This window comes from Drosophila subpulchrella, chromosome 3L, assembly GCF_014743375.2.
Source record: "Drosophila subpulchrella strain 33 F10 #4 breed RU33 chromosome 3L, RU_Dsub_v1.1 Primary Assembly, whole genome shotgun sequence".
Taxonomy (NCBI): Eukaryota; Metazoa; Arthropoda; class Insecta; order Diptera; family Drosophilidae; genus Drosophila; species Drosophila subpulchrella.
This window is the reverse complement of record NC_050612.1, coordinates 14,038,805-14,065,129: the sequence shown is the minus strand read 5'-3', so window position 1 is coordinate 14,065,129 and position 26,325 is coordinate 14,038,805. Positions and strand designations below refer to the sequence as shown.

General features: G+C 43.2%; 6 protein-coding genes across 14 annotated transcripts; 3 read left to right on the top strand and 3 right to left on the bottom strand.

Moving 5' to 3' along the window:
* Nucleotides 1-15: 15 nt before the first annotated feature.
* LOC119554036 (sodium-independent sulfate anion transporter) lies at nt 16-5,340 on the bottom strand. 6 transcript variants are annotated; one of them, XM_037864759.1, is made up of 6 exons: nt 5,284-5,340; nt 2,576-3,180; nt 2,242-2,517; nt 1,147-1,819; nt 907-1,086; nt 16-695 (listed from the first exon to the last, which is right to left on the bottom strand). In XM_037864759.1, exons 2-6 carry the CDS (start codon nt 3,167-3,169, stop codon nt 580-582), a joined length of 1,839 nt encoding a protein of 612 aa, XP_037720687.1. In that variant the 5' UTR covers nt 3,170-3,180; nt 5,284-5,340; the 3' UTR covers nt 16-579. The 6 variants fall into 6 exon arrangements, with proteins under 6 accessions (XP_037720687.1, XP_037720688.1, XP_037720691.1 ...); XM_037864760.1 differs by lacking the exon at nt 5,284-5,340 and adding an exon at nt 4,902-5,031; XM_037864763.1 differs by lacking the exon at nt 5,284-5,340 and adding an exon at nt 3,848-4,208 and having other exon boundaries at nt 16-806.
* Nucleotides 5,341-5,651: 311 nt separating this feature from the next.
* LOC119554038 (CCR4-NOT transcription complex subunit 7) lies at nt 5,652-10,487 on the top strand. Of its 4 annotated transcripts, none has more exons than XR_005219793.1 (5): nt 5,652-5,992; nt 7,791-8,137; nt 8,201-8,618; nt 9,480-9,671; nt 9,906-10,487. XR_005219793.1 is itself a non-coding variant. In XM_037864767.1 (5 exons), the coding sequence occupies exons 3-5, from the start codon at nt 7,794-7,796 to the stop codon at nt 10,029-10,031; spliced, it is 888 nt and encodes a 295-aa protein (XP_037720695.1). In that variant the 5' UTR covers nt 5,662-5,992; nt 6,822-7,033; nt 7,791-7,793; the 3' UTR covers nt 10,032-10,487. The 4 variants fall into 4 exon arrangements, 3 of the variants coding, with proteins under 3 accessions (XP_037720695.1, XP_037720694.1, XP_037720693.1); XM_037864767.1 differs by lacking the exon at nt 9,480-9,671 and adding an exon at nt 6,822-7,033 and having other exon boundaries at nt 5,662-5,992; XM_037864766.1 differs by lacking the exon at nt 9,480-9,671 and adding an exon at nt 6,756-7,033 and having other exon boundaries at nt 5,662-5,992.
* Nucleotides 10,488-10,898: 411 nt separating this feature from the next.
* Nucleotides 10,899-15,987, top strand: LOC119554035. The gene is made up of 5 exons (XM_037864757.1): nt 10,899-11,996; nt 12,054-12,207; nt 12,270-12,634; nt 12,690-14,998; nt 15,063-15,987. Exons 1-5 carry the CDS (start codon nt 10,974-10,976, stop codon nt 15,289-15,291), a joined length of 4,080 nt encoding a protein of 1,359 aa, XP_037720685.1. The 5' UTR covers nt 10,899-10,973; the 3' UTR covers nt 15,292-15,987.
* A 235-nt stretch (nt 15,988-16,222) lies between these two features.
* Nucleotides 16,223-17,660, top strand: LOC119555037 (viral IAP-associated factor homolog). Its single transcript, XM_037866184.1, has 2 exons — nt 16,223-16,362; nt 16,538-17,660. Exons 1-2 carry the CDS (start codon nt 16,357-16,359, stop codon nt 17,252-17,254), a joined length of 723 nt encoding a protein of 240 aa, XP_037722112.1. The 5' UTR covers nt 16,223-16,356; the 3' UTR covers nt 17,255-17,660.
* LOC119555036 (tubulin polyglutamylase complex subunit 2) lies at nt 17,641-18,791 on the bottom strand. The gene is made up of 4 exons (XM_037866183.1): nt 18,641-18,791; nt 18,412-18,579; nt 18,096-18,358; nt 17,641-18,027 (listed from the first exon to the last, which is right to left on the bottom strand). Exons 1-4 carry the CDS (start codon nt 18,708-18,710, stop codon nt 17,662-17,664), a joined length of 867 nt encoding a protein of 288 aa, XP_037722111.1. The 5' UTR covers nt 18,711-18,791; the 3' UTR covers nt 17,641-17,661.
* Nucleotides 18,792-19,093: 302 nt separating this feature from the next.
* On the bottom strand, nt 19,094-25,460 carry LOC119555540 (anoctamin-4). The gene is made up of 13 exons (XM_037866973.1): nt 25,146-25,460; nt 24,268-24,482; nt 23,438-23,619; nt 22,424-23,374; nt 22,221-22,366; nt 21,277-21,857; nt 20,993-21,210; nt 20,772-20,936; nt 20,363-20,716; nt 20,202-20,301; nt 19,737-20,133; nt 19,582-19,672; nt 19,094-19,507 (listed from the first exon to the last, which is right to left on the bottom strand). Exons 2-13 carry the CDS (start codon nt 24,443-24,445, stop codon nt 19,181-19,183), a joined length of 3,690 nt encoding a protein of 1,229 aa, XP_037722901.1. The 5' UTR covers nt 24,446-24,482; nt 25,146-25,460; the 3' UTR covers nt 19,094-19,180.
* Nucleotides 25,461-26,325: the final 865 nt, after the last annotated feature.

Here is a 26,325-nt window from a genome sequence, read left to right as displayed (position 1 = left end):
TTAAGTAAATGCGATTTTTTTAAGATTGAATAAAAAAATTTTAAAGAAAACTGGTCATCTTTTGCTATGTGGTGCAGCCTTTTGGGGATGTGCTTAAACATTTCTGGCAATGCTTTTGAAATCTATCTTTAAAATAATAAGTGTGCAAGCTTTGTGCTGGTTTTTAATAAATTATTATTATAGTTATACAAATGTACACAAAATATGCCAAAATAGACGCATCTAATTTCAACGAACTGATTATAATAATATTTTTCTATTTGAGAACACATATTTAAAACACATATTTAAAATTTAAAACAATTGTAGAAACCTTATTTAGATGTATTTACATTTTAAGCTTAACCTATTCGAGGGCAGAGTTTAACTTAGGAATGGAACAGTTGAAAATGAAATGTGTCTCGAGTTAAATACTAGAGGAAGTTCAGAGAGCGGCATATACTTTAGAGTACTATACCATTTCAACAAACTATTTTCGGTCTGCACTTGCCATAAATAAGATTTTGTGCCGCAACGTATACTTAAGTACTTATAAAATCAACAATATCCTGATGTGCTCCAATAAGAGCCTTCTGCTATCTAAGTGGATTTTCCATTAAGTTTACTCAGTTCAGTGGGTTCTCCCAAATCGCAATGTCCTAGACGCGATTCAACAAGCGGAGCCGAGATCTGCAAATGCAGAACATAGTCGGGAGCTGGAAAAACAAAGTTTGAGTTACACAAAGACTCAGTTTCGAGACTAAACAGAGATGGAGGGTGCGAGATGTGGCATTGTAGCTTTGGGAGCATTCAAACAGAAGAACAAGCTGTGAATAAAAGCGAAGGAAATATAAAGCAAAAGCATTTGGTGCAATGAGTAAGCGGATCAGCGTGAATGAAGATACTATTTTGTTTTAATAGACATACCTTGCTCCAACAGGTACTCCAAATCATCTGGGCAGTCTATCGTGGGGAAATCAATATTGGTCGACTCCTTGAGGATAACACCAATGTCCTTATCGGCACTCATTAGGAATAAAGGCACATTCGCCTTGGCGAGCTCTTTTTGCAGCGATCCCATTCCTCGAGCGGCCGTGAAATCGAAATCTGTAAGAGATATATATTTAGTTTAATCAATAACAAAATATTCCCTATAAATAAACCTACCATGCACATGAGCACAATCCAGGACCACAGGAGCGGTGCCGTGCGTGGTCAGAGCCTTAGAGATTCCCGAGCGAACCCATTCGATGGCCGGGAAGTACAGTGAACTGTGCTTGGGACGGATTAAAATGTAGTTGATACCATTGGTAGTCTGCAGTTTGGAGACACTCAGCACGGGTCGAGCGGCTCGGTAAACCAAGAAGGCCACATCGGAACTCACGCCCAGCAAAAGTCCGATCTCGACGCCCACCGCCAAACTCATCACAAAAGTAATGGCACCTGGTAGCAATTCTCGTCGACTGCACCGCCACAGCGGTTTGATCACCTCGAACTCAATCATGAATATCACCGCCGAAATTATCACCGCACTGAGCGCAGCCTTTGGGATGTACTGGAAGTAAGGAGCCAACAAACCAAGCGCCAGGAGCACCAGTATGCTCGTGTAGCAACCTCCAAGGGGAGTCCTCACTCCACTCGCGTGGTTGACAGCACTTCGCGAGAAGGATCCTGTCACCGGCATGGAGCTGCAGAAGGCGCCACAGATATTACTTATGGACAGGGCAACCAGTTCCCGCGTGGGACTCAGTCCAGCTCCTCCAAAGGCCTTTGAAATAGCAACGTTGCCGAGTACAGCAATTATGGGCAGTATTATCATGGATGGACCCAGTTCCGAGAGCTGAAAAAGAAACAAATATACATTTAATGAGGGATATTAAACAAGAGAAGAGTAATATCATATAATATTTTAACAAATCTTTCATAAAACATATGGAGTTTACTATTTTGCATTCTAATGGTAACGAGTAAAATTAATCTAATAAGACCTGTGCTGTGCACCAGACAGATCATCCATTTTAAAAATAAACCAAGATTGAATCATTTCAATTTATTTATATAATCTGAGTGGCGAAAATAAAACAATTCTTCGAGACAATTAAAAACAAGTATTGCTACAAGTATCTTTGAGCTGAAGACTTCAACACAGCAACAATAAACCAGATAGACTGGGATACTAAGTTAAACAAATGTGATGAACCTTGATATTTCATTTACTAGGTCAGTAAAAAAAAGGTAATTAGTGAACTTGTTTTCACTTACCATCTGTTCAAAGTTCTGTCTGATCTCGGTGCCATTCCTGTCCAGAATGGTGGTCTCGAACTTGGGCAGCGAGACGTTGGGCAGGCCGCTCTTCACCTTTCCGGTGAGTATGTACGGACAGCTGTCCATTTGCTCGCAGGTGCTGTAGGCCAGCGCACTGGTCACCAGGACTACCAGAGCATTACGACCCGTGGCTATGACCCAGATGCTGCCGCTGATTAGCTGCTGCGTCCGCAAGTTCCTGATTCGCCCGTCCAGCTTTACGTCTTTGAGTTTCTATTGGGATTAAGATTGTTTAGGAGGATTTTAGAATAACAATAATAAGTATATCTACCCTTAGCAGCAGCAGAACTATAATGGAAACCAGTCCTAAGGTGAAATCGCCCTGTCGCACATTATGAAGATTTCCAAACACAGAACGCATCGTGTTGATGAAATCAGAGCCGGATCCTCCACTCAGACCCAGCAAACCCTTTAACTGCGATGTGCCAATAATGACGGCGGTGGCCGAGGTGAATCCGACGGTAACGGGCAGTGATATCAGATCCACCAGGGCGCCCAGCTTCAGCACTGCCATGCCCAGCTCAACGATTCCTGAGATGAGGCACAACAGTATCGCGTAAGCTGGTCCAGAACCCAATCCGAATCCCGTGTGCCGGCTAGTCATCAGGGCCAGCAAGGCCGTGGGTCCAATGGTCACCTGCCGGCAACTACCCAGCATGGCGTATATGATGCCACCCACAAAGGCCGAGTACAGGCCATACTGTGGCTGCAATCCTGCTAAGGTGGCATAGGCCAGTCCTTGTGGCAGCACCGTGAGTCCAACTGTGACTCCGGCTATCAGATCCGCTACTGCATCCTGGCCAGTGTAGCCGTGCAGCCACTTCAGACCCGGCAGCAAGCGGTATCCCCAGTCCCTGAGGGTCATAGTGGATTTAGCTGTGGATTGAAGACAATCAGAGAATTACTAACTTTGTGATGGTATTTATTACATATTCCTTTTTTTATTGTAATAAAGATCTATAGGGAAATACGTCGCAATAAATTGAGGATCGCCAGTTCAATGACTTGTCCAACTTTGCATAATTATACATAAGACGTCTGCGTGACAGACAAGCCCAGTGAAAAAGAGACGTCAAGTTATGTTATTACCAAAAAGCAAGTCATAAATAAGCCTCTTAGAACCCAAAACAATGGAAAAATACGAGTTTATGGTAAATAAAGAAGAATATCTGCCAAACCTTAGTGATTACAAAAGGCTCACCGAATAAACTAGATTGTGTAAATTAGGCAATCGAGTTGGGAAGCTTTGGATAAAATTAAATAGAATCAAACAAATGTATCAGAACAAAGAAGTAAGAATTAATCATATATTATTTATGTATTTATAATTAGTCAAGATGTGATATACTACAAAAGTGTTATCTTCACAAGACTTTTTAAAATACAAATCGCATTAAAACTGACTATTTTTAATTCATTAAGGACTGTTTATATATTGCATATTTTTATAATACCAATATATATTTGACTAGCTGTTCTCAGAGTGGAACCCAAAAATGCCTCCTATCTAAGCGCACTCCAAATTATTTTGTTGGAAACTCACGTATTTAAACAAATGTTTTGATGTTGTTGTTTGTTCGAAGGGCACGTTCTTTCGAATTACCCGAGAACTGAATTCTTTTCAGTCGTAATTCTTTTCAGTAAAAAGAGCGGGGAGCTCTGGAGAAGATCAGGTCGGTTCGGGAGCTGGCCAAAGACTGAAGAATGATCGCGTGAACGAATAATTGCTGATCAGTGATCACACGACCGCCTCAATTAGCTTGGCAAGTGGCGGAGTTGAAAGTATTGGTTCGGGTCGCTCAAAACGTGATCAAATTGCTCGATCGATGAAAACAAATACGCGCACGAGATGTGTGCTTTTTTTGCAAACGATTTATTTACAATTTAGAGCCAATAATTATGGCAAATTGTTTGGTGGTTATGTCATTTGTTAACGCTAAATGGAAGATATTTGCTTTGTTTATGTAAAGAATAGGGTAGTATTTATTAAATGGATTTATAAGGGGGGCTGAAAAATTGGCTAATATACCATTAGTTCCGCTAAGCAAAGATAATGCTATTTGTACAATATAAACAATTTAACAGTGTTTATTGAAATGTTGGAGAGCACACAAAACAAATCAACTTCAATCTTTTAAAGTGCAATAAAATGCAATATTTATCAGAGCGATTAATCGGTATCATATAAAAAAGTATAAAGAGGATACTACAAAAAACGACCGAGTTTTGTGAAAGGGAACAAAATTGAAAAGAAAATCCCCAACCTAGAACTAAGGTTTAAGTAGTACTAAAAAAAAAAACTACCCTTTTTTTGTGAATAAGCAATAAAGTTAAAATAAAATAGTTCCTAATCTTTTTAAGTAACCTTGTAAGTTCATTAGAGGTTCATTTTCAAAAATTGAGATAAGGAAAGCCCTTATCGGTATGGGAACGTTTATTTCAAGTGCTTTCATCCGCAATTTGTAACCGGAATCAATGAAGCATAAAAACGCGTGAAAAGTTTATTAACCCTTTGAAGTAACTGGTGAAATCTGTTCTTTCCCGGTCCACGAAACCAATATTATTGAAGAGATCACTGAGTTATATACAGACGCAACTTTATAGGTATAAACATAATTGCCGGTTGTTGACAGACGGCGTGAAGGAATCCGAGCTTTATTTATCGCTCTTTGCCTTCTTTTCACTTTGGCATTACTCAAAAAACTAGTTTTCTTAGGACTGATGTTTGAGTAAAGGTAAACAAGTGGGTATAAAATACGAAAACAGGGAAGCCAATTGTTTAGTTTTGCTTGTTTATTTATAACGCGAGCTAAATTCCCGAAGAATTTGCAACAACAAATGGGTTAGTGGCACAAACACAGAAAACCGATCAATCAAACCCAGCAACCCTTTTTACTTGTTTATTATGAACTCTCTACTTATTTATTAGCTAATATCACTTAATACTTAAGTTAAAAAACGCAATGCAAGCACTTTTACCGGTGAAATTGGAATAAACAAATTTGTTTGCTTTCCACTGAACAGCTGGTCCACAGGGTGACTTGGGTAGTGCTAAAAAACTGGTACACAGGGTGATTCCGCTCCTAGTCTAGGTACGCTAGCGCCCTCTAGGCGGCTATGGAAGTGAACTATAATAAAACTACCTTACAACACTGAAATAGTTAACCGATTATTTTGTATATTTGCGAGTAAATTTTTTAAACTAATATTATATGTTAAAAGCAGTCAACTTTGTGCATTATAAAAATGTAATATTTTTCTACACATATACACATGTACATATGGAGATAACTCAAAATTCAAAAGTAGGGCTCCAAAATAGTGGCAAAACTATCGATATTCTTGTAACCTGACGTTTACCAGCACTGGAATCGAGAGGCCAGCGCTTATCCACACTGCCTGAATCACGAACAATTTTTTATTATGGCACTTGCGCGGCTCGCAAACAGAATTCGCTGATTGAAATCCATAGAAAGTCATTGCCCAACGTCGAGGACGCTGCCAGTTGAAGTTTCTGCGAGAAAGGATCGCCGCACAGGAAACGGAAGTTCCGGGAAACAGCTATTTCATCCAACGCCGCTGCCTCCCCCTCGACCCTCCCCGCGAAACGAGCAGACGCCGAACGAAACATTTAGATTGTGCAAATAGCTAAAATCCACACAGTCCGCCATCGAATATTATGAAATGGGTAAGCTGCGAGGGAAAAAACACTTGGGTGTACGGATTTTCACACCGTTGCGCCGATTTCCAGGGCCTTGGGTTTCCATGGCAAGAAAAACTGCAAATGCAAATGCATCTTCAATGCCGCTGCATGCGTGTGTGTGTGTGTGAGTGTCGTTTTCATAGGGCGTTCTAACTGTTTTTTCTAGGGTGCTTCAGTTTCCGCAAAAAAAAAACGGTATTTGTGCCATTTTCACGGTCACCTTTTGGGAAAATCCTCCATTGTAAACCTGATTTCAAAATGGTTGGGGAAGCTACACCTTAGAACTGTCAGTTTAACTTGAGTTGGTGGAAAAATAATGACAAGTCAAGGGTTACTGTGAAATGAGTGATAAAACTGGGCCCATACTAAAACCCAAATGTATAAATTTTTTTAGTTTTTATGGAGTACTTGTGTGTTAGATGAACGGCAGTTTCTACAAAGAAAATATTGATATACCTATCAGCATGTCCATCTGTCTGTCTGTTCGTATAATCATCTGGATCTTGGGTACTACCAGAGCTAGGGCTCCGAGATTTGGGATATAGAATCATGGGGTCACGACTTTCTCGCATACCAAAACTCAAGGTTATAGGGGAAGTGTAACGCTCTCAAATCTTATATTTTACGACAGCCTCTATAATATTCCGAAGTCTTCAACTTTCCTCTAAGTTCGTTTTCCCTATGTATTGACTTCAAGAGTTAATAAAATCATTTGAATTAAACATTGCTTAATGCTGTCTATTTTCAGCATCAGCTTTAAGTGTCTTGTCTTATTATATCTGATAAGTGTGTTAATGAATGCGATACGATTTAGGTATAATAAAGTATTGTAAAGGCAGATTCACTTGTACATATTCCGATACCCCTGCATTTGATCAAGGGCCTTGATCGCCAGAATAAAAACGTAAAACGTAATACCCATTTACCCAAGTGGAACTTGTTGCTTGAGGCTTGGTTGTAGGTCAGTGCGAAGAGGTGGCTGATCCGGCGGCAAAGAGTGCGCACCAGGCGACGACCGGCGACGATGTAAGTAGCGCCCATCGTAATCCCCATCACTCCAGTAACCACCTCCAAGCAAATTTCCAAAAATCGTTTCTTTCACGTGTCTTTGTTTCGTTATTTTATGAATTTCCGTTGTTCTTTCGTATCAGCAGCAAAATTGTAGCACTTCTAACAGCGAAATTGGCCAAACTTCAATTACAAACTCTCGTTTAGTTGCGCTAACGTGTTTAACCAATTGGACCAGCTATTATTCTTATGTTGCTAACCCTCCACCCCCTCACAAATACACAAACACACAAGACACTTTGTACGACTATTCGATACTTGTTTACAATATTTAGGAAATTAAACAAAAAATGTATGGGGAGAACTCCAAGGAGTTTTCATATATTGGTAAACTAGTCTTTACGGTGTACATCTCTTAAGTTTTAATATTATATATTATAATAATTTTCTTACAAGACACATTTCTTATGAGTTTTGAATATGTTTTTAAACATTTTTATAAATTTCCCTTATAAAAGATATGTTGTACATAATTTAAGTAGCCTGCTCTATAAATTTATGGCAGTGATTAATTTTTTATCGGATTACAGTCTTCTGCAATATAAAATACACACTTTGATACTTATTTTCTTACCAATCTATTCAATAAATAAAGTATTTTTTATCTTAGATGGGGATCCAAACCACACAATCCCACACACATAAAAAACAAACTGTATTCCCTAAAAATATATACATTACAAAGTCGTTTGACCCAAACTGATACCTTTCGCAGACAATGCCCTCGGCCATCAGTGGCGCGGCACATGGCCAAGTCCACATACCCAGCAACGAGGAGTGCGGCATCCGGGACGTGTGGAAGCATAACCTGGAGGAGGAGTTCCGCACAATCCGCAAGGTGGTGCAGAAGTACCACTATGTGGCCATGGACACCGAGTTCCCGGGCGTGGTAGCTCGCCCTGTCGGCGAATTTCGCTCCACGGCGGACTACCACTACCAGCTGCTGCGCTGCAATGTCGACCTGCTGCGGATCATCCAATTGGGCCTGACCTTCATGGACGACGATGGCAAGACGCCGCCCGGCTACTCCACCTGGCAGTTCAACTTTAAGTTCAACCTGAGGTAAGATTGATCAGCTCAAACTATCTTAGAGGGTTTCATATGCATCATCTTTTGTTTCCCTAGCGAGGATATGTATGCGCAGGACTCGATCGATCTGCTGCAGAACTCTGGCATTCAGTTCAAGAAGCACGAGGAGGACGGCATCGATCCCATTGAGTTCGCCGAGCTGCTGATGAGCTCCGGCATCGTTCTGGTGGACAACATCAAGTGGCTGTGCTTCCACTCTGGCTACGATTTCGGCTACCTTCTTAAGCTCCTCACCGATCAGAACCTGCCCTCGGACGAGGGAGACTTCTTCGAGCTGCTGCACATCTACTTCCCCAACATCTTCGACATCAAATATCTGATGAAGTCGTGCAAGAACCTAAAGGGCGGTCTGCAGGAGGTGGCCGATCAGCTTGAACTGCGGCGCGTGGGCCCCCAGCATCAGGCCGGTTCCGATGCCCTGCTCACGGGCATGGCATTCTTCAAAATGCGTGAGGTACAGCACACAAATGATTTGCACTTTGACATACCAGCGCCTGTTGTACTCTTTCCCTATCTGCTTGAGCACACCATGAACTTGAAGCCGTTGGTCAGCCGGATTGACCTGCTGAGTCGTCCTGCCTACGTCGGAGGATTTCCTCCCGATGAGTCTGCGATGATCAGCAGTGGCAACGGCACGGGCAACACCAGCTCCTCTTGGGAGCCGCTTACCTCGAGCGCTTACATGGTCACGCCTCCAGCAACTCCCGGTTCGCCGGAGCGCGATGGCTCATCGCTACGCGCTTGCTTCGCGTCTTCTCCAATTCGCTAAAAAAGACATACGGTTGTTGCCCTGCCCTTGCCACTACTAACTTGCCTCCATCCATCATCATCATCAACATCCATTAGGTTTAAGGTTCTTCATGGTTGTCACAACTCACTCATTTTCATATATAGTTTATATATGTATTTAGTTTTTATTGCCTGCAGCACCTGCAGTGCCAGTGACCCACTATTTATGAATGAAATGCATAATTTGAAGTGTTTTTTAGTTCGATTGAAACTGTTAAGACCATGTGAAACATGTTTATTTAGTTTTAAAGCTCGCGAGACGATATGAATTGAAAGACTGGCTGAATTTGATTGGAAAATTAAATGAATTGGAATTAATTTTCTTTTTAAATTTTTATTTATATTTGGTGTCTGGGCATTGCTTACCGTTTTAATTATATGGAGGATTCGTCTGATTTCTCTAACTAATATTAACTGCACTTGGTAGATTTGCGTTTTTGATATGTACTTTATTTTAGTTTTAAGTTTTAATTTAATTTTTGATTTGTAAACAATTCAATAACATTTTGTCTTTTATAATTTCAAGCGCTATGCTGACATATGCTTTCACACAGTGCACTGTGTGTATCAGCGTATCAAGACCTTTCCCTTCTAGAGAACTGCAAAATAGTTCTGAAAAAAAACAAGAATATTGCAGAGTAAACCCCACCCCAAATACTAACGATCAATAATAAGAAAATCACTAGTATATAATCTCATCTAACCACATTGATATACGGTATGTAACTAAAACCATTTATAAGTAGGTCTCTCCAATCTGATTGGGGCTACTAGTAGGATTTGCTGCGGTAGATATGCATGTGATTTTAACGCTTTTAGAAACTAACATTGCTCAACGAGCATTCATACCTTTTGATTTTTCAGCAACTGCTTTGTGAACCGTTTGTCCTGTCCCATTTTGAACACGATTGAATGTTATATGCCCGCCTAATGGAACTTGCACCCTTTTCAGATGTTCTTCGAGGACAACATCGACCACGCCAAGTACTCCGGACACCTGTACGGCCTGGGCACCTCTTTCATCGTAAATGGCACAAACTTCCACGAGAGCAACGGCGAGACGAACAGCGCCTCATGATTCGTGCTGATGGGGAACGTGGTGGTGCACGACAGGAAGTTCGAGCAGGAGGGATCACCGGCTCCGCCGCCACCTGTGCAGGCCACATCACCCAGCCAACCGCTTCTCGCAGCAACCACACCTTTGCTGTAGTCACAAAACGTTCCCGTTTATAAACACTTACCCCGTTAGCCATATAGCTACTCTCTTGATGTTCCCACGCAAGTTCAGATTGAAAACCACATCCCCTAAATACAAAAGATGGCATACAACTAATTGTAAATCGCAAAAGAATAAGAGAAACCGGCAAAACTAAAATAGATTCAATTTCAAATTCTGCATGTCTTAAATGTGTTACGAATACAAAACTAAGGTAACTAAGCTAATATTGTAAGCCAAAGGGCAAACATAGAATATTGTGTATTTGTAAAAAAAAAACAAGAACAATATATTTAAAACTTTTTAATTTAGTGTAAATGACCCTTGCTCTTTTAATGGTAAAGGGGTAAATCAAATCCTTGTTAAGATTTATTAAATAATTGGCAGAAAAAATTATACAACTCGATTAATCGGAACTGACTATTATCAACAATTAAAATGAGTAAGTATAGTAACAATAGAATTCCTTGTTTTAATATACCTCAGGAACAACTTTACCAATAATGTCGATATAGAAAAACTAAAATTTCAAGACAGAATCTTTAAGCTTCGTTTATTTTGTGATTTTCGAGGGCTTAAAAAGTCCTGGGCAAAAGTTAAAAATCTTTTTTATAGTTCATATCGCGATAAAAATAAATGAAAATACGAATCCCCTAAACATTTTTGAATATAACGGTAATCAATAAAACTACCAATATATGGTATTTTCAGAAACTGCGGTCACACCGAGCCATAGTCCTTAGTTTTTGTTTGGTTTAGTTTATGGGAAATATCTTTTGATTTTGAAGTCTCAAAGGCAATTCGATGGCAACCGTGGCTGAGTGCAACCACAGCGTCTTCGACGCGGTGACCCACCTGGCCACCTTGTTGGCCTCCGAGGAGCAGGCTACCACAATGCCCACAGCTGCGTTGGTGGCCAGGAGACGCTCCAAGATCTATGAGGCATTGCTTCGCAGAGGGACGATGTCCACCCAGGCCAAACTGGAGCTGATCCATCAGGTTAGCAGCGAGATGACGAGAGACCCGGAGCAGCGGGACATGCTCCACACCTTCCAGAGTCAGCTGGCAGAACAGGAACATGATTCAAGAGAGCCCAAGGCAATGGAGAAGGAGGTGGAAAACCAGCCCAAGGCTGGAATCCGACGATTAAAAGCCGGAGTACTGCAGCTACATGAATCCCTGGAGCCTACGCCCAAGGAGCCAGAACCAAAGTATCTGAAATCAGTAGATCAGATGCACCGTGCTCTAAAGCCCCTGCAGTTGCAGCCCCACAGTAATATTCTCATGGTCAACATAAACGCAACGCCTACCACGCCAAAGCCACGCCCCAGGATCATCCCATCCTATGTAGGCTCCATCGGCATGTCGGAGTCAATGACTCGAATGCGGGAAGACAGCGAGCCACCAATGCAACCAACTCCCCGCCTGCCAGTCCTCAAAAAGAAGATCACAGCTGCCCAGGCAGAAGAGCCTTTTGTGGCCAAGCCTGGAACTGAAAAGCATTTCATATCGGACCACATGATGACCAACGAGCTGAAGCTCCTCCAGAACAAGGACCTAGTGCTCAACTACCTAGAGGAGGCGACCCTAATTGATCACCTAAAGAAGGCAGCAGCCGGTCTTCAGTCGGAGACGTTCCTCAGTTCGCCAAAAGATAACCTGGAGTTGCTATTCAGGGCCAACACTACAGTGCCCACTGTGCTGCCCGAGGTAATGGCGGATTTTGCGGATCACTTCCTGCTCGCCGGCTGTGCCTTTCGCCGATTGAGTGCGCGCACCAAGTGGAACAAGAACACTATGACGCGGTTAGAAAGGCCTCTAAACAGGGTAAGTCTTACACCAAATCTCCTGCAGATTGTTTGGTAAATTTTACTTATTTTGCAGGCCTTCCGGGAGATCCTGATGGACTTCCTAGCCACCAATCGGCAGTTTCTGCTAGCCTTGCCCGCCAATAGTCTCTCGCAACTCCTAAACAACTCCCGTCCAGCCATTCAACTGCTCTACCAGCTGGATAAGATGTTCGAGAACGAGCCGAGATGTAAGATTTCACTTGTCGGAATTCAGAAAATGACTTTTTCTTATTAAAATTGAATTGCTTAGTAAACCTGGACACCGGGGTATCCGGCTCCTTCCTGATGAGCTGCATTTGGCTGGCCATCGACACCTGCGGCAACAGTGACTTCCTGCAGCTGCTCATCTATATGCTGCGCTGCATATCCCAAACCTACTTCGTGCAGCTGCATAGATGGATCTACCAGGGTGAACTGGACAAGACGGTCAACGAGATTTTCATCTGTCGATACCTTAACAGTTCACCGTCTCTGAAAAATGAGTGCAGCAAGGAGTTCTTTGACAGGGGCTACCAAGTGGTCAACGATGCGATTCCAGACTTTTTATCCGGCTGCGAGCAGGAAATCCTCCAATGCGGAAAGTACAACCAGGTGCTAAAGGCATATAACGCTCAGGTTTGTGGATTGTAACACCAATTAAAATCATCTATTCATCATATCTCAACCCTAGCACCCCGTCTTCGATGTGGAGTACCCGGATATGGTAGTCTGTCTAACAGAGCAGCAGCTCAAGGACATGCGTCGCAGCTTGGCCGCGAAGTATGCCGTCATATACCAACGCTTTGGATGGTGCAGCATGCAAAGCATCTTCGAGGAGCGCATGGCTACCAAACGTGTTTTTGCGAATCTCATGGTGGAACGAACGAAGGCCTATCTGGATAACTGGGAGGAGGAGCAACGTGTTCTTCAGCTTAGGGCGAATGCTCAGAAGAAGCTGATGTACGATGAGATCAACGCGGAGTTCGAACTTAACCAACAAAATCGCCTGGAGAAGCGACGGCAGGAGATTGTCAATGAGCTCGGATTTCTCCGGGAAAGCAAACGAATGGAGGATACGCGCCTAGAGCGGGAAAAGCAAGTGTTGCAGAAGGAAGTGGCGCAGCTTGCTGCTGAATTAACAAAGAAAGACACCCAGGAATCGGCCAGTCCTGACCAGAGCACAGTTAGCGATCTAAGTTTTACATCCTGCATCGAAGGACCAGATTGTCGAACAGAATCGGCGTCTGACAAAGATGAGGAAAAAGCAGAGGAGGCAGCAGGACAGTCGGAGAAGCCACTTAATGTTATATTGGATGTGGCATCGAAATTGGATCAAGCTGAAGTCAAGGAGCTGCAACCTTCACTACCCAACGAGCTTGAGTATATACGAAGCCACTCGGATGTGATGAATTCCAATGAGCAGCCAACCTGTCAAACAGAACTCAATCGCAATCGCCAGCATGGTCTCTCCTCTGAACAGTTTCAGGAGTGCCAGACAGAGTTGAACTCGGATAAAGTGACTACCAACTTGAGTTCGGGATTGCAAGCACGACTTCCTCCCGACATTAATGCTAATCTAAATCGCCAAGATACAGAGGAGCTGAGCGAACTGCAGCGCAACCGCCAACGCAATGAACACCATGATGGCTTCTCCAGCTTTAATTCCACCGAGGATCAGCACACGCAGCGATTGCGTTGCCAAATGAATTCAAACACGGATCGTGCCCGAAACCGTCGGCGGGTTATGGAAAGCGAGTTTGGTATTGGTCTAGGAGATAACGTCTTAGAAAAGAAGACCTTGCCTTGCCTGCCTCTAGAACTTAACAAGCTCCACGTCGAAGTTCCCACGGCGGTGCTAACGCCCATGTCCACCACTTCCGATATGGATATCGGTGGTCTGTCACCCAGGGAAATACCTGAAAAAGCAGAACTACTCAAATTAAATATTACACCCATTGTTGACAACGATGCTGCTAATAATAACAATATCACTGAGAGCAGAGAAATTGTGTGTCCAGAGTCACCAAAGGCCCAACTTGTAGTAGCTAAACCAAATAGTGTATTTTCGGAAGTTTTCATCCCGACTTTCGGCCTGCCCACGCACTTTAGGATGGGAAAGGAGCTGGAGCAGGAAGATCAAAGCCAAAAAACAGTTTCCACTGTACCGGAGTCCTGCAATCCTTTCATGGCCCGCCGTTGCCTGCAGCTCTCCGTGATGGCTCCTGTAAACGCGCACTATGCCCTGCTCCGAAATGAGGTACTAAGGATCTTCCAGGAGCTTCGTATCTACGAGCATTTCCGCAAGCTGAGAAACTACTTTTTTCTTTTGGACGGCCAGTTTGGAGCTCTACTCACCAATGATATCTTGGGAAGAATAAAAGCGGGCATCGAGCCACGAAGCCTTTGCCAGAAGGGCATTCTTGATACCATGCTTACCAATGCGTTGTCGGCTTGTTCGGCGGATGAGACCACCGTTTCACAAAATCTCGCTCTCAACTGCACCAATATACCGGACACACTGAATTTCCTGTCGGTGGAAGCCACTTCTATGCTAATGCTGCACTGCAAGATAGATTGGCCCCTAAACCTTGTGATCAGCTCGGAAACGGTGGCCAAATACGGTCAGATCTTCGGGTATCTGCTGAAGCTACGACATGTTAGTTTCGTTTTGGAGGGAACCTACGAGTACTTGCAGCAAATGGGAAAACTTCTGGGAGCGGAACTCCGGAGGTGTGCACATTTCCGGCACCTGCAGGTAATGCGCCACAAGTTGTCGCATTTTATGACCTCGTTCCAGACGCATCTGGTGGCCAAAGCTCTGCAGGCCACCTGGAAGAGTTTCAAGGAGGAGTTGTGCGCCGCTGATTCCATCGAGGGATTGTATAAACAGCATGCCGCCTATTTGAAGCGGGTTGCCTTCCTGGCGCTATTAAATCGGCGGAGTGCCAAGGTCAAAGAAACCATAGAAAATATTCTTGTAATCATACTTCGCTTCTGCAAGTAAGTTATCTTCTTTCATGTAGTAAAAATTCTTTTAATGCAACTATTTTAATATATATTTTAGAGTCCTTCAGTCGCAAGCTTTTATAATGGATCAAGATAATCAGTTTGTGCATCCCCGCTTTAAACGACTGCAGCAAGAGGAGGCTGAGTTTGAGAAGTTTATGCAGTATCTCATCTATTTGGGCAACAAGGCGGCCGCTTCTGGTTACCAGGAGGAAATCGGAGACCTGATTTGTATTATTAATTTTAACAACTACTACAATGTATCTGAGGAGAGTTCTAGGTCTTAAGTAGAATCTCAAAACTTCTTGGAAAGAATCTGTGAAGGATTTCGTAGTTAGGGAAATTTATCTTGCCATTAAGCTGAGCTTAGTAAGTTTTTAACTGATATTTCCTTAAATGTAAAGCATTCTTAAAGCAACCCGAGAGGACCAACAGGGACTTCTAAAATATGTTTTTTTAACTTTCTTCGTTTTATGTTTTTATCTAAAATATTTAAATACATTTTGAACAATCTATTGCAGATTTTATTCAAAACATTACTAAAAGTAACATTTAAAAATGTGTGTTGAGTTCAGCTGAAATCAAAATGTTAATCAAAAAATTAACTTTTGAAACTTTTTCTGTTCTCAAATCTAAGGGTCGTTTTCTCGTCCGCATGTTTAACTATAAGTTGACTTTAAACAGTTTTGGAGATTACGTTTTCGAAAAATGTATCATAAATTTTCTTATCCATGCTTTAAAATGTCATCAATGTTTTATAGGGAAACAAATGACCAATTGCTTTTAATGTAAAGCTAAATGAGGACTAAATTGCTTACCGCACTGGCTTTTTAAAAGGAATATTTAAAATGTTTTAAAAAGAACGTATACCGAGCTACGATAAAAAGAAGATATTTTCATCGATGTTGCATATTTATCCATATCATAGACCAATTTGTTTTAATAGTAAAAAATATAATAATATCGGTATCTAAATTTAAACGAGAGGTATTAAAATAAATAAAAATAATAATAAACAAAATGGCAAAAAATGATATTACAAACAAGACATTTATATATACTTTAATGGAACATTTTATTTTCGAGAAACGTACTTTGACTTAATTTTTTTGTTATGATTATTTTTTAACGCAATCAAATTAAAATAAAGTTTTAAATTTTAAATTACACAAAACATCGTTCACGCTGTCATCTCTAAACGGCTGATAGCATGCGATGAATCGGAATTCACTCCATCCCTGGTCATGAGTCATTGAGAATAATTCAGTTTTATTTTTAGTTAACAAAAACGGTGCATGCTTTCGGAATTTAAATATATTTAAGTATTTATTATCAAAGAATAATCAATAAAAATGCAGGTAAGAAGAAATCCTATGGTTAAATAAAGTTGCATTTATTTTCCAAACAACAATGGGTTGTACTTGAGAAAACCCGACTGTGGGAGTGTTTTTAGTGCATCCAAAAATAAACTCCATATTTGGTCATGAAAATGATGAATGAAAACGGAAACTCACGTGGCTTTCTTTTCCCTAGGACCCCAACGAAGACACCGAGTGGAATGATGTGCTCCGCGCCAAGGGAATCATTGGACCCAAGGCGAAGGAGGCGGCGATCACGGAGGATCAGATCCAGAAGCTGATGGACGATGCCATCCAGAAGCGTACAGATCTTCCTCTAAACGAGGGCCAGCGGGACAAGAAGATCGACGACATGTCGCTGGACGAACTCGACGAATTGGAGGACTCCGAGGATGAGGCTGTTCTAGAGCAATACCGCCTCAAGCGCATTGCCGAGATGAGGGCCACCGCTGAAAAGGCGCGATTTGGTTCCGTGCGCGAAATCTCCGGGCAGGATTATGTCAACGAGGTGACCAAGGCCGGCGAAGGCATCTGGGTGGTCCTCCACCTGTACGCCAACGGTGTCCCGCTCTGCGCCCTGATCCACCATCATATGCAGCAGCTGGCCGTCCGCTTCCCGCAGACCAAGTTCCTGCGCTCCGTCGCCACCACATGCATACCGAACTTTCCCGAGAAGAACCTGCCCACCATCTTCATCTACCACGAGGGAGCGCTGCGCAAGCAGTATATCGGTCCGCTGGAGCTGCGCGGCGACAAGCTGACCGTGGAGGAGCTGGAGTTCATGTTGGGCCAGGCCGGAGCTGTGCCCACCGAGATCTCGGAGGATCCGCGACCACAGATCAGGGACAAGATGCTGGCCGATCTGGAGGACAAGAGTGCGGACTTCTACTGAGTCTTAGGCAAATCATAAACCTCATCCAACTTCCTGAAATTTGGGATGGGCCAGTATCTAAGGAATGAATCATGGGCCCAATACAAACTTAAACAGGTCTTTGAATCTGTGTTTTAAAGTAATCTAAAAGATTATTTAAAAATTGCAAATTATCAAAATCAAGCTGATTCTTAAGCTGAATTAGTAAACTTAATGTAAACCCCGACAATATTATTAGAAATCCGCCTTTGAAGGCGTACTTTATTGATTCATAGATAACTTTAATTTGCCGTCATGATTTGTAATTTTTCTTCATCCACACATACTGACCCAGTCTATCCTCAGGGACTCCCTTTCACGTATCCATCTCATTGTTTTGTGGCATTTACGTACTCTCACAAATAAACTGTTTACTTTTCTACCGAAAGTCACTTGTTATGGTTCTGTTTGGTGCTGCTGGCCGTCGCTTTTGCCACGCTCTTCGGTTTGCCCCGGAAAATGTTCGGATCGATGATGTTGTACGGATGCTCGCAGGCCGGATTCAGTACCCGACCACGTCTTTGTTCGTGCTCCTCTAAGAGATGTGGTGCCAGGAGAAGGAACAACTGCTCCGTCCACGAGGGAAGGCCGCAGGTGGAGAAGCACAGCTCCCAGTAGGGCAGTCCCAGGTGGGCAATGGCCATGCGGAGGTACTCACTGAAAGTGTCCGCCAGAAATTGCCAGCTCAGAGTGCTCAGCTCCAGCAGATAGAACTTGGGATTGTTGGAACTTGTGGATTCGTACAGCATGCACACCTGTTGGAAGAACATTTGGGGAATTTATCAAGTGAAACTATATTATTAAATCGTATTTAGGAACCCACCTTGGCCACCTCGTTTACATTGTTGATTTCGAATATCTTTGACTTGGCCGTTATAATGGGCGTGGCATTGCCCCACTTGTCCTTCCCGTTGGCCATCGGAGCTGGAAGGGATTGCGAGCTGCTGGCTGCTCCCAGGCCATCCGAGTTGGGCAAAGCACTTGAATTGCTGGAGTGGCTCGCAGTCGTTTCAATATTCTCCCGGAGAAGGGTCACCTGCAGCAGGTGTGGAAAGTGGATGTGACCCACTCGCCGAATATCGTTAGCTGGAATGGAAGCATAAATCCAAATAGCATGGTAATAAGGACACTCCACTCACGTGCGTACTGATAACTCCAGTTCAGAATAAATCCATCCGAGGATAGGTAGAATTTCTTCATATCTTCAGGAAGGTAGACGCAGTGCCTCTGCTCCCAATTGACCACCTGGCAGGCATTCAGTGGCTGCCGGCGCTCCAGAGTCACATTACATACCCTTGGAACACTGGCTAGAAGTTTAGAAGCTTTTATTTGTATAGGACTCTGCAATTCGGATAATCATTAACTTACAGAGGGTCCTTATAAGGCCCAATGTCAAATTTTCGTAAAATGCATCCTCCGGCGATAGTTTCTTGTTCATTATCAAATAATTTATGTCTCAGAAAAAATTCTGATAAATTTACACGTCAGGCCTTTTTCTATAAATATGTGAATGTATAAACAATGTATGTTAGATTGGTTGTTGTGACAACGGTGCGGACGGTTGTTTACATTATAATATGTTGGAACGGTTAGGATTTCAATGCCTTGAAGCTCCTTAAATTCATTCAGTTTTAAAGAAATATTGTTGATTATTAAGGACTGTATATTAACTTATATATTTCAAATTCTTTACAAAGAGTTAATAATTCAAACAATTTCATTTCACGACAACAATGAAAATAATTTATTTACAGTACTTATATTTTCGTTTAACCAAAAACTATAAACTGTGGAGCTTAAACGACAATTACACGTGAAATAATATAAGTTTAGGATGCTGGAAAGGAGACGAGTGTAGCTTCATCTTTTGTTCTGTTCCTGGGCCTCACTCTCGGCCTCCTCCTCGTGTCAGGAAACCTCCCACACCGTGGACTCCACCGATCTTCGCGGTCGGGCGGCCACTTCCACATGGGCATCCAGCCCATCGCTCATTCGGCTGAAGCGGCGAGCCCAGCTTCCTCGGGCAGTCCCCTGACTTCCGGCGATCGATGTGCGATTGCTGGTGTCCCGGAACAGGCTCATAATGTCCTGGCTATCGCCCTGGGCCCGCTTTATCCCGTGATTGTATTTGGCCTCCTTGGCCAGCAGCTGCTCCCGCTGCATCTGGGTCTTCACCTCGGACGGGACATCCGGAATGATGAACTGCATGATGCCAGTTATGACAAAGACCACGTGCTGGAATGGGATGCGTATAAAATATAGCTTCAGATTCTAGATCTATAAAACATGACCTTTTTTATAAAACCCACCTCAAAAACCACAACAAAAGCCAAGCGGGCTGCAAAGACATGCCAGTAATGGGGACTCAGTCCATAAGGTTCATAATCCTTGGGACCATTTCTACAAAGGATATGAATTTAGTCATAAATAAAGGTAAATGAGACTGGGAAAATGCGGAACCCACCTATAACCGCGATACTGGCAGGTGTCTGGATCTCGTTCGCTGACCGAGGCACCCCACTCCTCCTTGTAATCCGAGGTATTGAAGATGGACAGCGAGTGCTCGATGTAGCCAGCCAAAGTGTGGGTCTCGGAATAAACAAACTTGTAGACCATTCGTGGTATAAAGTCACTGGTGTAGGCTATCACAAATGCATTCGATACGACGGCCGTATAGGTGATGATCCGAAGGATTCCATACCAAGCCCCAATGTCCTCAACACGTTCCGCCAAGGGACGCCTAGCCTGGGTGACCATTTTGTAGGCATCCAAGCGGATCTCAGCCACATTGTTCAGCAGGGCAAAGAGCGGTGCCAATGGAAATGCAGCCACAAAAAGGGTAACAAAGCCATATTGAAGAACTGATAGGAAAATATGTGGCTATATAATAATATTCCTACTTTAGAAATATCACAAAAGGAATACTTACTCATTTCCAGGTACTCATCGAACAAGGCCAGGCGACCAGGGTCCTGCATGTGATAGTCCTGCTCCCAGGCCATATGCAAATGGGACTCATCTTTGGTGGCCTTAAGATAAGAAGTAGTAACTTAAAATTTTCTTTTTTTGTCCGGATATTTTCCAACCCACCTGTTTGTGCTTCCGCTGACGCCACCAGTTCCAAAACTTGGGGAATAGGTACTCCATAAAATTGTTCCAGCACTGTTTGCCCACCATTATAATGGCCAGTTGGATGCAAAGTTCGGATAAGCAACCCGCCGGATCGCATATATCATTCTTCAGCCTGAAGAACTCACTTTTGCGAGCCTGATCGTCTCCCGGATAATCGAAAAACCGTCCCTTGAAGAAAGCGATGTAGATGAGCGAAGAATAAAAGTTCATGAATTCAAAAAAGAAGATCTTGAACGTATAGGAATCCTCGTATTCCGTGTGGGTGCGCGGATTCTCCAGGTTGGTCAACCTGATGGCCATGCGGTGGTAGATCTGTAATAGAATAGATATAAGCTTCGGTGTTTGCGATCTGAAAACCTAAACCCACTCTTGTAAGTAGCATTATGACCACCAAATTGATCAGGGCAGCCGTGACACTGGTGAAGAGTTTGGCATGCTCCTTAACAAAAAATCCCCCTCCACCATATATAACCGACACCAGAGTTATACGATACAGTATGGTGCCCAGTACAGCAGATAGAACCACAGATATCTGATGAAAAATCAGAATTAGTACTTCAAACATTACTTATAGAAATAACATCTCACCATAAAAAGCACTGCACTACCCGTAATTACAAATCTTATGGATCTGTTCCAGGTGGACATGTAGGGTTCCTTTTCCCTTGTGACGGGATTCATGCGGAAAGTTGTGGCATTCGTTTCAAACTCAGGACGGTTCTCCTCATCCATATCGACGTTGTGCAAGTCCCATTCCCAAACAAGAACGGATTGTTTGCGTTTCCAGAGTTCCAGGAAAGTGGTGGCTAATTTAAAGATACAAAATCGATCCCTAGTTATTTTCTTACTCCCAATGATTAAAAACCACTTACCCCAGAAGGACATGAAGATGGCGAAGAACACCGTCGAGGGATTGTCAAAGAGATAGGTGAGCCGGGAGAAGAGGCACGATTCCGAGAGTCGTTGGTAGCTGCAGGCCTTGTCGCAAAGTGGGCACAGGGTAATGTTCCCGGTCCCATATTCATTGCAGATCTCCTTGCTGGGCGTGTTGTCCTCCGACTCCAAAGTGGCCAGTCCATAGATGAAGCAGAGAGTGCCCACCACGGACGGATAGACGAGCATTTCCGTGTAGAAGCCCAGCCAGCAGAAGTACAGGGCGATCTTATCGCCGAAGTACTTGCGCACCAGGCACAACGGTTGCTTTTTGTACCACTGGGAGGGATGGGCCCACGTCTGATAGAGCACCCGGCGGTCCAGCGAGATCCCACTCGAGTGGGGTCGGTCGTAGCGCCCCTCGTGCAGCGGGAAACAGCCCAGATATGTACCATCGTTTATCAGCCGCCGGATGCCACTGCGGTCGCTCTCGTCGAACGGTGTCCGGATGAGCACCTGCATCACCATCAGCGAACGCTGGGCACTGGTGAAGGCCGTGGCTCGGTCTTTGACAATGAACCTGTGGGTACGGAAAACCATTTAAAAATATTACACACAGAAATACCTATACTGTTTATTTACTTAACGAACCCATCCACGTTTACTAAACATGGAACTACGTATACTTAATATAAAGAATACGCGCATGCGCTTGTAGGGTCCTTAAATTTATTGTAACAAAAATGTCCATAGCAATGTGTCTTTCCAAACAATTTTACTTAATGTTAACTTCTTTTTAACCAAAACAAAACTAAGCCTTAACACGATATTGAGAAATCGGTTCTAAATTTATTTTAAAAAGTAATCACTGGGTTCTAACCATGTAATGTAAAATCTGTATCGGTTATGCATCTAAAGTTTTTTAATTCATCGTTCAACTTACTGCTCTTCCGGATTGCCATTAGCTGTCGCAGCCTTAAAAGTAGTCTCTCCCTCCAGAAGAGTTTGGTCCAGCTGAATCTTTTTGGTCAGGCGCTGCCACACATCCTTCCAATATTGCACATTCCTCAGAACAACATTCTCCTCATCCTACGATTAAAAACCAATTAAAACTCCAAAAGCAATATAACTTTACAAGGAACCCACCCAAGATGGCTTTACGGATATGGTGATGAATCTCTTGACGGGCAGCTTTAGATTCATGACCTCAGCCAGTCGTGTTTCGAGCCGCCAGGGCAGATGAATCTTCAGAAAGAAGGTCTTCTCGTTGAAGGACTGCGACTTGTCCTCCAGCTCGACCTCGAGTCCCTCCTTGATGAGGTTCTCCATGAAGCAGCGTCGGTTGTCGCGACGCTTGGCCTCCGCCTCGGTCATGACGCCCAGGTCCTCCTCCTCCCAGGCCAGCACCATGTCCACTTTCCGCCGGCCGTCGCGGAACATCAGCGATTCCGGATCCAAGCCCTCCCGATCCTGCTTGCTGACCCTCCGCTCGTCTCCGGATTCTCCACCCAGGCTGTTGCTTTTGCTGGCCTTTCGACTGCCATAGTAACTTTCGCTCACGGAACTCGTGCTATCCGAGGCCTTTCGTTCCGTGGGAATGAGTTGCCGATAGCCAAATTGGTCGGGTAAAACGTTGGAATGCGAGGACTCCATAATCTCATAGGACTGATTCACCCTTTCACCGGAGCCCAGTGTGGGACTCAAGTTTAGACCCAAGTTCCGCCGCATTGCCGTTCCAGGAATATCCTCCTCATTGCTGCCCACGATCTTGGGACCAAATGCCTGCGTGGGACTCGGTTCCGCCGACTCGGATTCCAGATGCGTGGGCAGTGGCACTGCAATCGAGTTGGACTTGGGGAACAGGGGATTGCCATTGCTCGTCCGCATCACCGAGGAGTTGAGCCACTTTTCCGTGTAGGCAGCCGATCCTGCCCGAGCCCGGTTGGCACTCAACTTGGATTTTGGCGGAATCGGAGTGGCGGGCTTGGTGGGAAAGACCGCAACATTATCGTTCCCTTGGCAGCTGTATAAGCTATCTGGCGGATCCGTTTCGATTGGATGTCTTGACTGGAGGTTGGAGTCAATAAACGTACCCTCCTGTAAATATAGGTTCGCAGTTAGTAATAAATTCTCGTGGTTTGAACAACAAACCGAGCTCACCCCGTATCCTATCAATTTTCCCGCCACAATGCCACTATCCTGGCTAAGTCTTCGTGGTCGCACCTTCGTCTGGCTCCGGCGGCTCATTCGCTCACTCTTGGCCGGACTGGACATCACCTGCCTCCTAGTGGAGGGCTCTGGGGATTGGCGCGGGCTTCGCAGCGTTGGCACCGATAGGAATCCTGGAGGGGATAATTAAAAAAATTACTTAAGTAATTATAAAGATAAATAAAAATACTTTCAGTACTATATTATTATCTAACTAAAAAATAAAACGTAAGGCCTTTGGAATATTATGTATATCGTGACTTTTTAAATAATTAATTATACATTTCAAACAAAAACAAAGCAGATAATTACATAATTGTGTCTATAAGGTAGCAGCGGAAAGTCCAAAAAAAGTATTTACCAGTACTTTAAATTTTGTCTTTCTTTTATTTGTAAGCTACAGTCGTTCTTTTGAAGTCCCTAAAGTCGATATAATAGTATTTGCAATATTTCAATATATTATTAGATAGTTTTTATTATATATCTAAGGTTCAATCATATAAAATAATAAGCCTAAACAGTTTTATTTTTAATCAGAATACTCTTTATAAAGTCAAAATTATTTTTAAATGAGTTTTTTATGTGTATATTAAATGGGTTTATCCAACTTCCTCACTGTTTCATAACTGGAGCTTTCCTAATTCGAGGTCAAGTTCTATTGGCAATTATCAAGAACACTTTTACAACTTGTAACCATAACCATAAGGATGTTTGCCTGTTATTTTAATTATAATCTAAATGATTTATTTGATGTTCTTAATGGATAAATCGCATCTACTCACTGGGGAACTGAAAGACCGACTGCTCGCTGGCCCTGTCGCCCTCCCGGGCGGCGCTGCCGATGAGATCCTCTCGAGAACTGGCCTCCGTTATGGGGGCGGTGCTCTCATCCTCAACGCTGTCAATGCGGATCTGAAAGATGTGTGACCTCTCGCCGGACCTTCCTTCGTGACTGCTCATCGTCTTCTCTCTGCGCCGAAACTATGGCGTCATGGAACTGTGTGTACGGAAAATTGAATGGGCGGCAGGTCATATGGGGCCACTTTCTAATTTGGCCTAGTTTGGAGCACCTGCTCCGTTACCCATGATAAACTATTTAAAGTCACAAGTTCAGAAACTTTAAGGGGAGGGGGCTCTTTGTTGGCCGTCATTCAAGAGTCGTCAGGCTGCACATATTTTATCCCCCGATTCCCCAAAGCCATTAACTATTCATGTATGTTTATACTACAGGCCTCGCGCAGGGCGTTAATTTATACCCTTAAGACTATTTGTATCTTCATTTGCAAACGCGTTCCAATCAAAAGGTGAACTCGGCCACGCATTCGACATTGACCCGCTGAAGGTGTTTGTATAGCCCGATGTGGGCTTCTGTGGGTTGGGATCGGAGAAAAACAACAGTCATTGGGAATAATGCCTTCACATTAACATTGGTGCACTATGGGAGCGAGTCCAGTTGGGTCGTCGATTCAAGGGGCAGAAGCAAACTTGTTGCTACGAGTGGTGAACACTTTCCCAGACGGACGAATGACAATAGTTCTAAATAATTGCCCTGGATTTCGTATTGGGATATATGTTTGTACAATGCATGTATATCGGAATGTGGTGGTCAGTAGTGGACTGACACTGGACGAGGGACAAATAAATCCATTCTAACTCGTACCTGGATCACTAATAAGCGTGCGACGGACGTCCTGGAAATGTCAGCGTTTGTTGGCAGTTGTGAAAAGTCCCATGCCATTGAAGTAATCACAACAATTGAAGGTTTATTGATTCGCTCCCGTCGTATATGAGTAATCGATTATTGATTGCGGCTTCTATTCCGATGCAGTTGGAGTGTTATGTTATCACTTTCACAATAAATGATCGTTTTTAAGATCTGGTACGGGTACTCTATATGTTTTTGGATTCCTAATGCAAACTAATGGAACCCCTATTGATTTTGTGTGGCATATAATTATTATCTTTCAATCAAGGTTCACATTATCCAAGTATACGCTCGCACGTCCATCCTGGCCACCTCTAATAGCACTTAATTTGGACACTTTCCGCTCTCTATATAGAGTACCGCTCACCACGACGGTTCCCGACCGATTGACCGACCACCAGGAGCTGTGACCCTCCTTTCAGGACAGTGACACTCTGGGACAGATAGTTAATCACGGTGGGTAGTACTCGTAGTCGCGGTTCTCTCGACGCGTAAAACTCGAGCAGGGCTCTATAAAAGTAGTCCTACCGATAGTGATGAGCGGTATTTGTACCTATAGGAACCTATAGGTCTATTCTCCATGTGGACTTTTTAAAGTACACTCAGGCATCATTATGATTATCTGACGGACAAGAAATCAAAAATCCTGCTTTATTTTAAAAGATATTTTAAGAATTGGAATTTTTTTTATAATAAGATAAGAAAAACCAAATTGAGAGGTGTTTTTGGTTCAATATGCCTAGATGGTACCAATTCCCTATACGTACTTATGCAGTAAGTAATTAAAATGTTTTATTATTTATATTAAAGGTAAATATAAACAATCAGTACTTTCCCATCACTGGCTAAGCCATAGTTAGCACTCATTCCAAATGGTCTTGGGGTACTTTTAACACGAATATCCTATTAATATGGTATTTGACTCGCTGTTGCACGAGGCTCTTCGTGATGACTTTCTAATTTTAAATCAGGCCGACTATCCGGGCCAACGTATCCTGACCACCGCATTGATAGTTGTAAATGACGTCAGTTACTCACAGGGTCGACGGTGCTTATAGTGCTTGGACTCTTACATATGTAATGCAGGTTGACCTATAGGCAAAATTAATTTAAGGCTTGAACGAAGCTATCCCAG

Bases quoted from the DNA above. Each gene is read 5' to 3' on its own strand.
- LOC119554036 (XM_037864759.1), bottom strand. From the start codon at position 3,169: ATGACCCTCAGGGACTGGGGATACCGCTTGCTGCCGGGTCTGAAGTGG. The intron at 1,087-1,146 runs GTAGGTTTATTT...TATCTCTTACAG, and splicing joins GGATTGTGCTCATGTGCATG to ATTTCGATTTCACGGCCGCT. The intron at 696-906 runs GTATGTCTATTA...TTGTTTTTCCAG, and splicing joins GGAGTACCTGTTGGAGCAAG to CTCCCGACTATGTTCTGCAT.
- LOC119554038 (XM_037864765.1), top strand. The intron at 8,138-8,200 runs GTAAGATTGATC...TTGTTTCCCTAG, and splicing joins AACTTTAAGTTCAACCTGAG to CGAGGATATGTATGCGCAGG. The intron at 8,619-9,905 runs GTACAGCACACA...CACCCTTTTCAG, and splicing joins CATTCTTCAAAATGCGTGAG to ATGTTCTTCGAGGACAACAT.
- LOC119554035 (XM_037864757.1), top strand. From the start codon at position 10,974: ATGGCAACCGTGGCTGAGTGCAACCACAGCGTCTTCGACGCGGTGACC. The intron at 11,997-12,053 runs GTAAGTCTTACA...CTTATTTTGCAG, and splicing joins TAGAAAGGCCTCTAAACAGG to GCCTTCCGGGAGATCCTGAT. The intron at 14,999-15,062 runs GTAAGTTATCTT...TATATATTTTAG, and splicing joins ATCATACTTCGCTTCTGCAA to AGTCCTTCAGTCGCAAGCTT.
- LOC119555036 (XM_037866183.1), bottom strand. From the start codon at position 18,710: ATGAACAAGAAACTATCGCCGGAGGATGCATTTTACGAAAATTTGACA. The intron at 18,580-18,640 runs GTAAGTTAATGA...CTAAACTTCTAG, and splicing joins GGGCCTTATAAGGACCCTCT to CCAGTGTTCCAAGGGTATGT. The intron at 18,359-18,411 runs GTGAGTGGAGTG...CTTCCATTCCAG, and splicing joins CTGGAGTTATCAGTACGCAC to CTAACGATATTCGGCGAGTG.
- LOC119555540 (XM_037866973.1), bottom strand. From the start codon at position 24,445: ATGAGCAGTCACGAAGGAAGGTCCGGCGAGAGGTCACACATCTTTCAG. The intron at 22,367-22,423 runs GTGGGTTCCTTG...TTTTAATCGTAG, and splicing joins TATCCGTAAAGCCATCTTGG to GATGAGGAGAATGTTGTTCT. The intron at 19,508-19,581 runs GTGGGTTTTATA...ATCCCATTCCAG, and splicing joins CTTTTGTTGTGGTTTTTGAG to CACGTGGTCTTTGTCATAAC.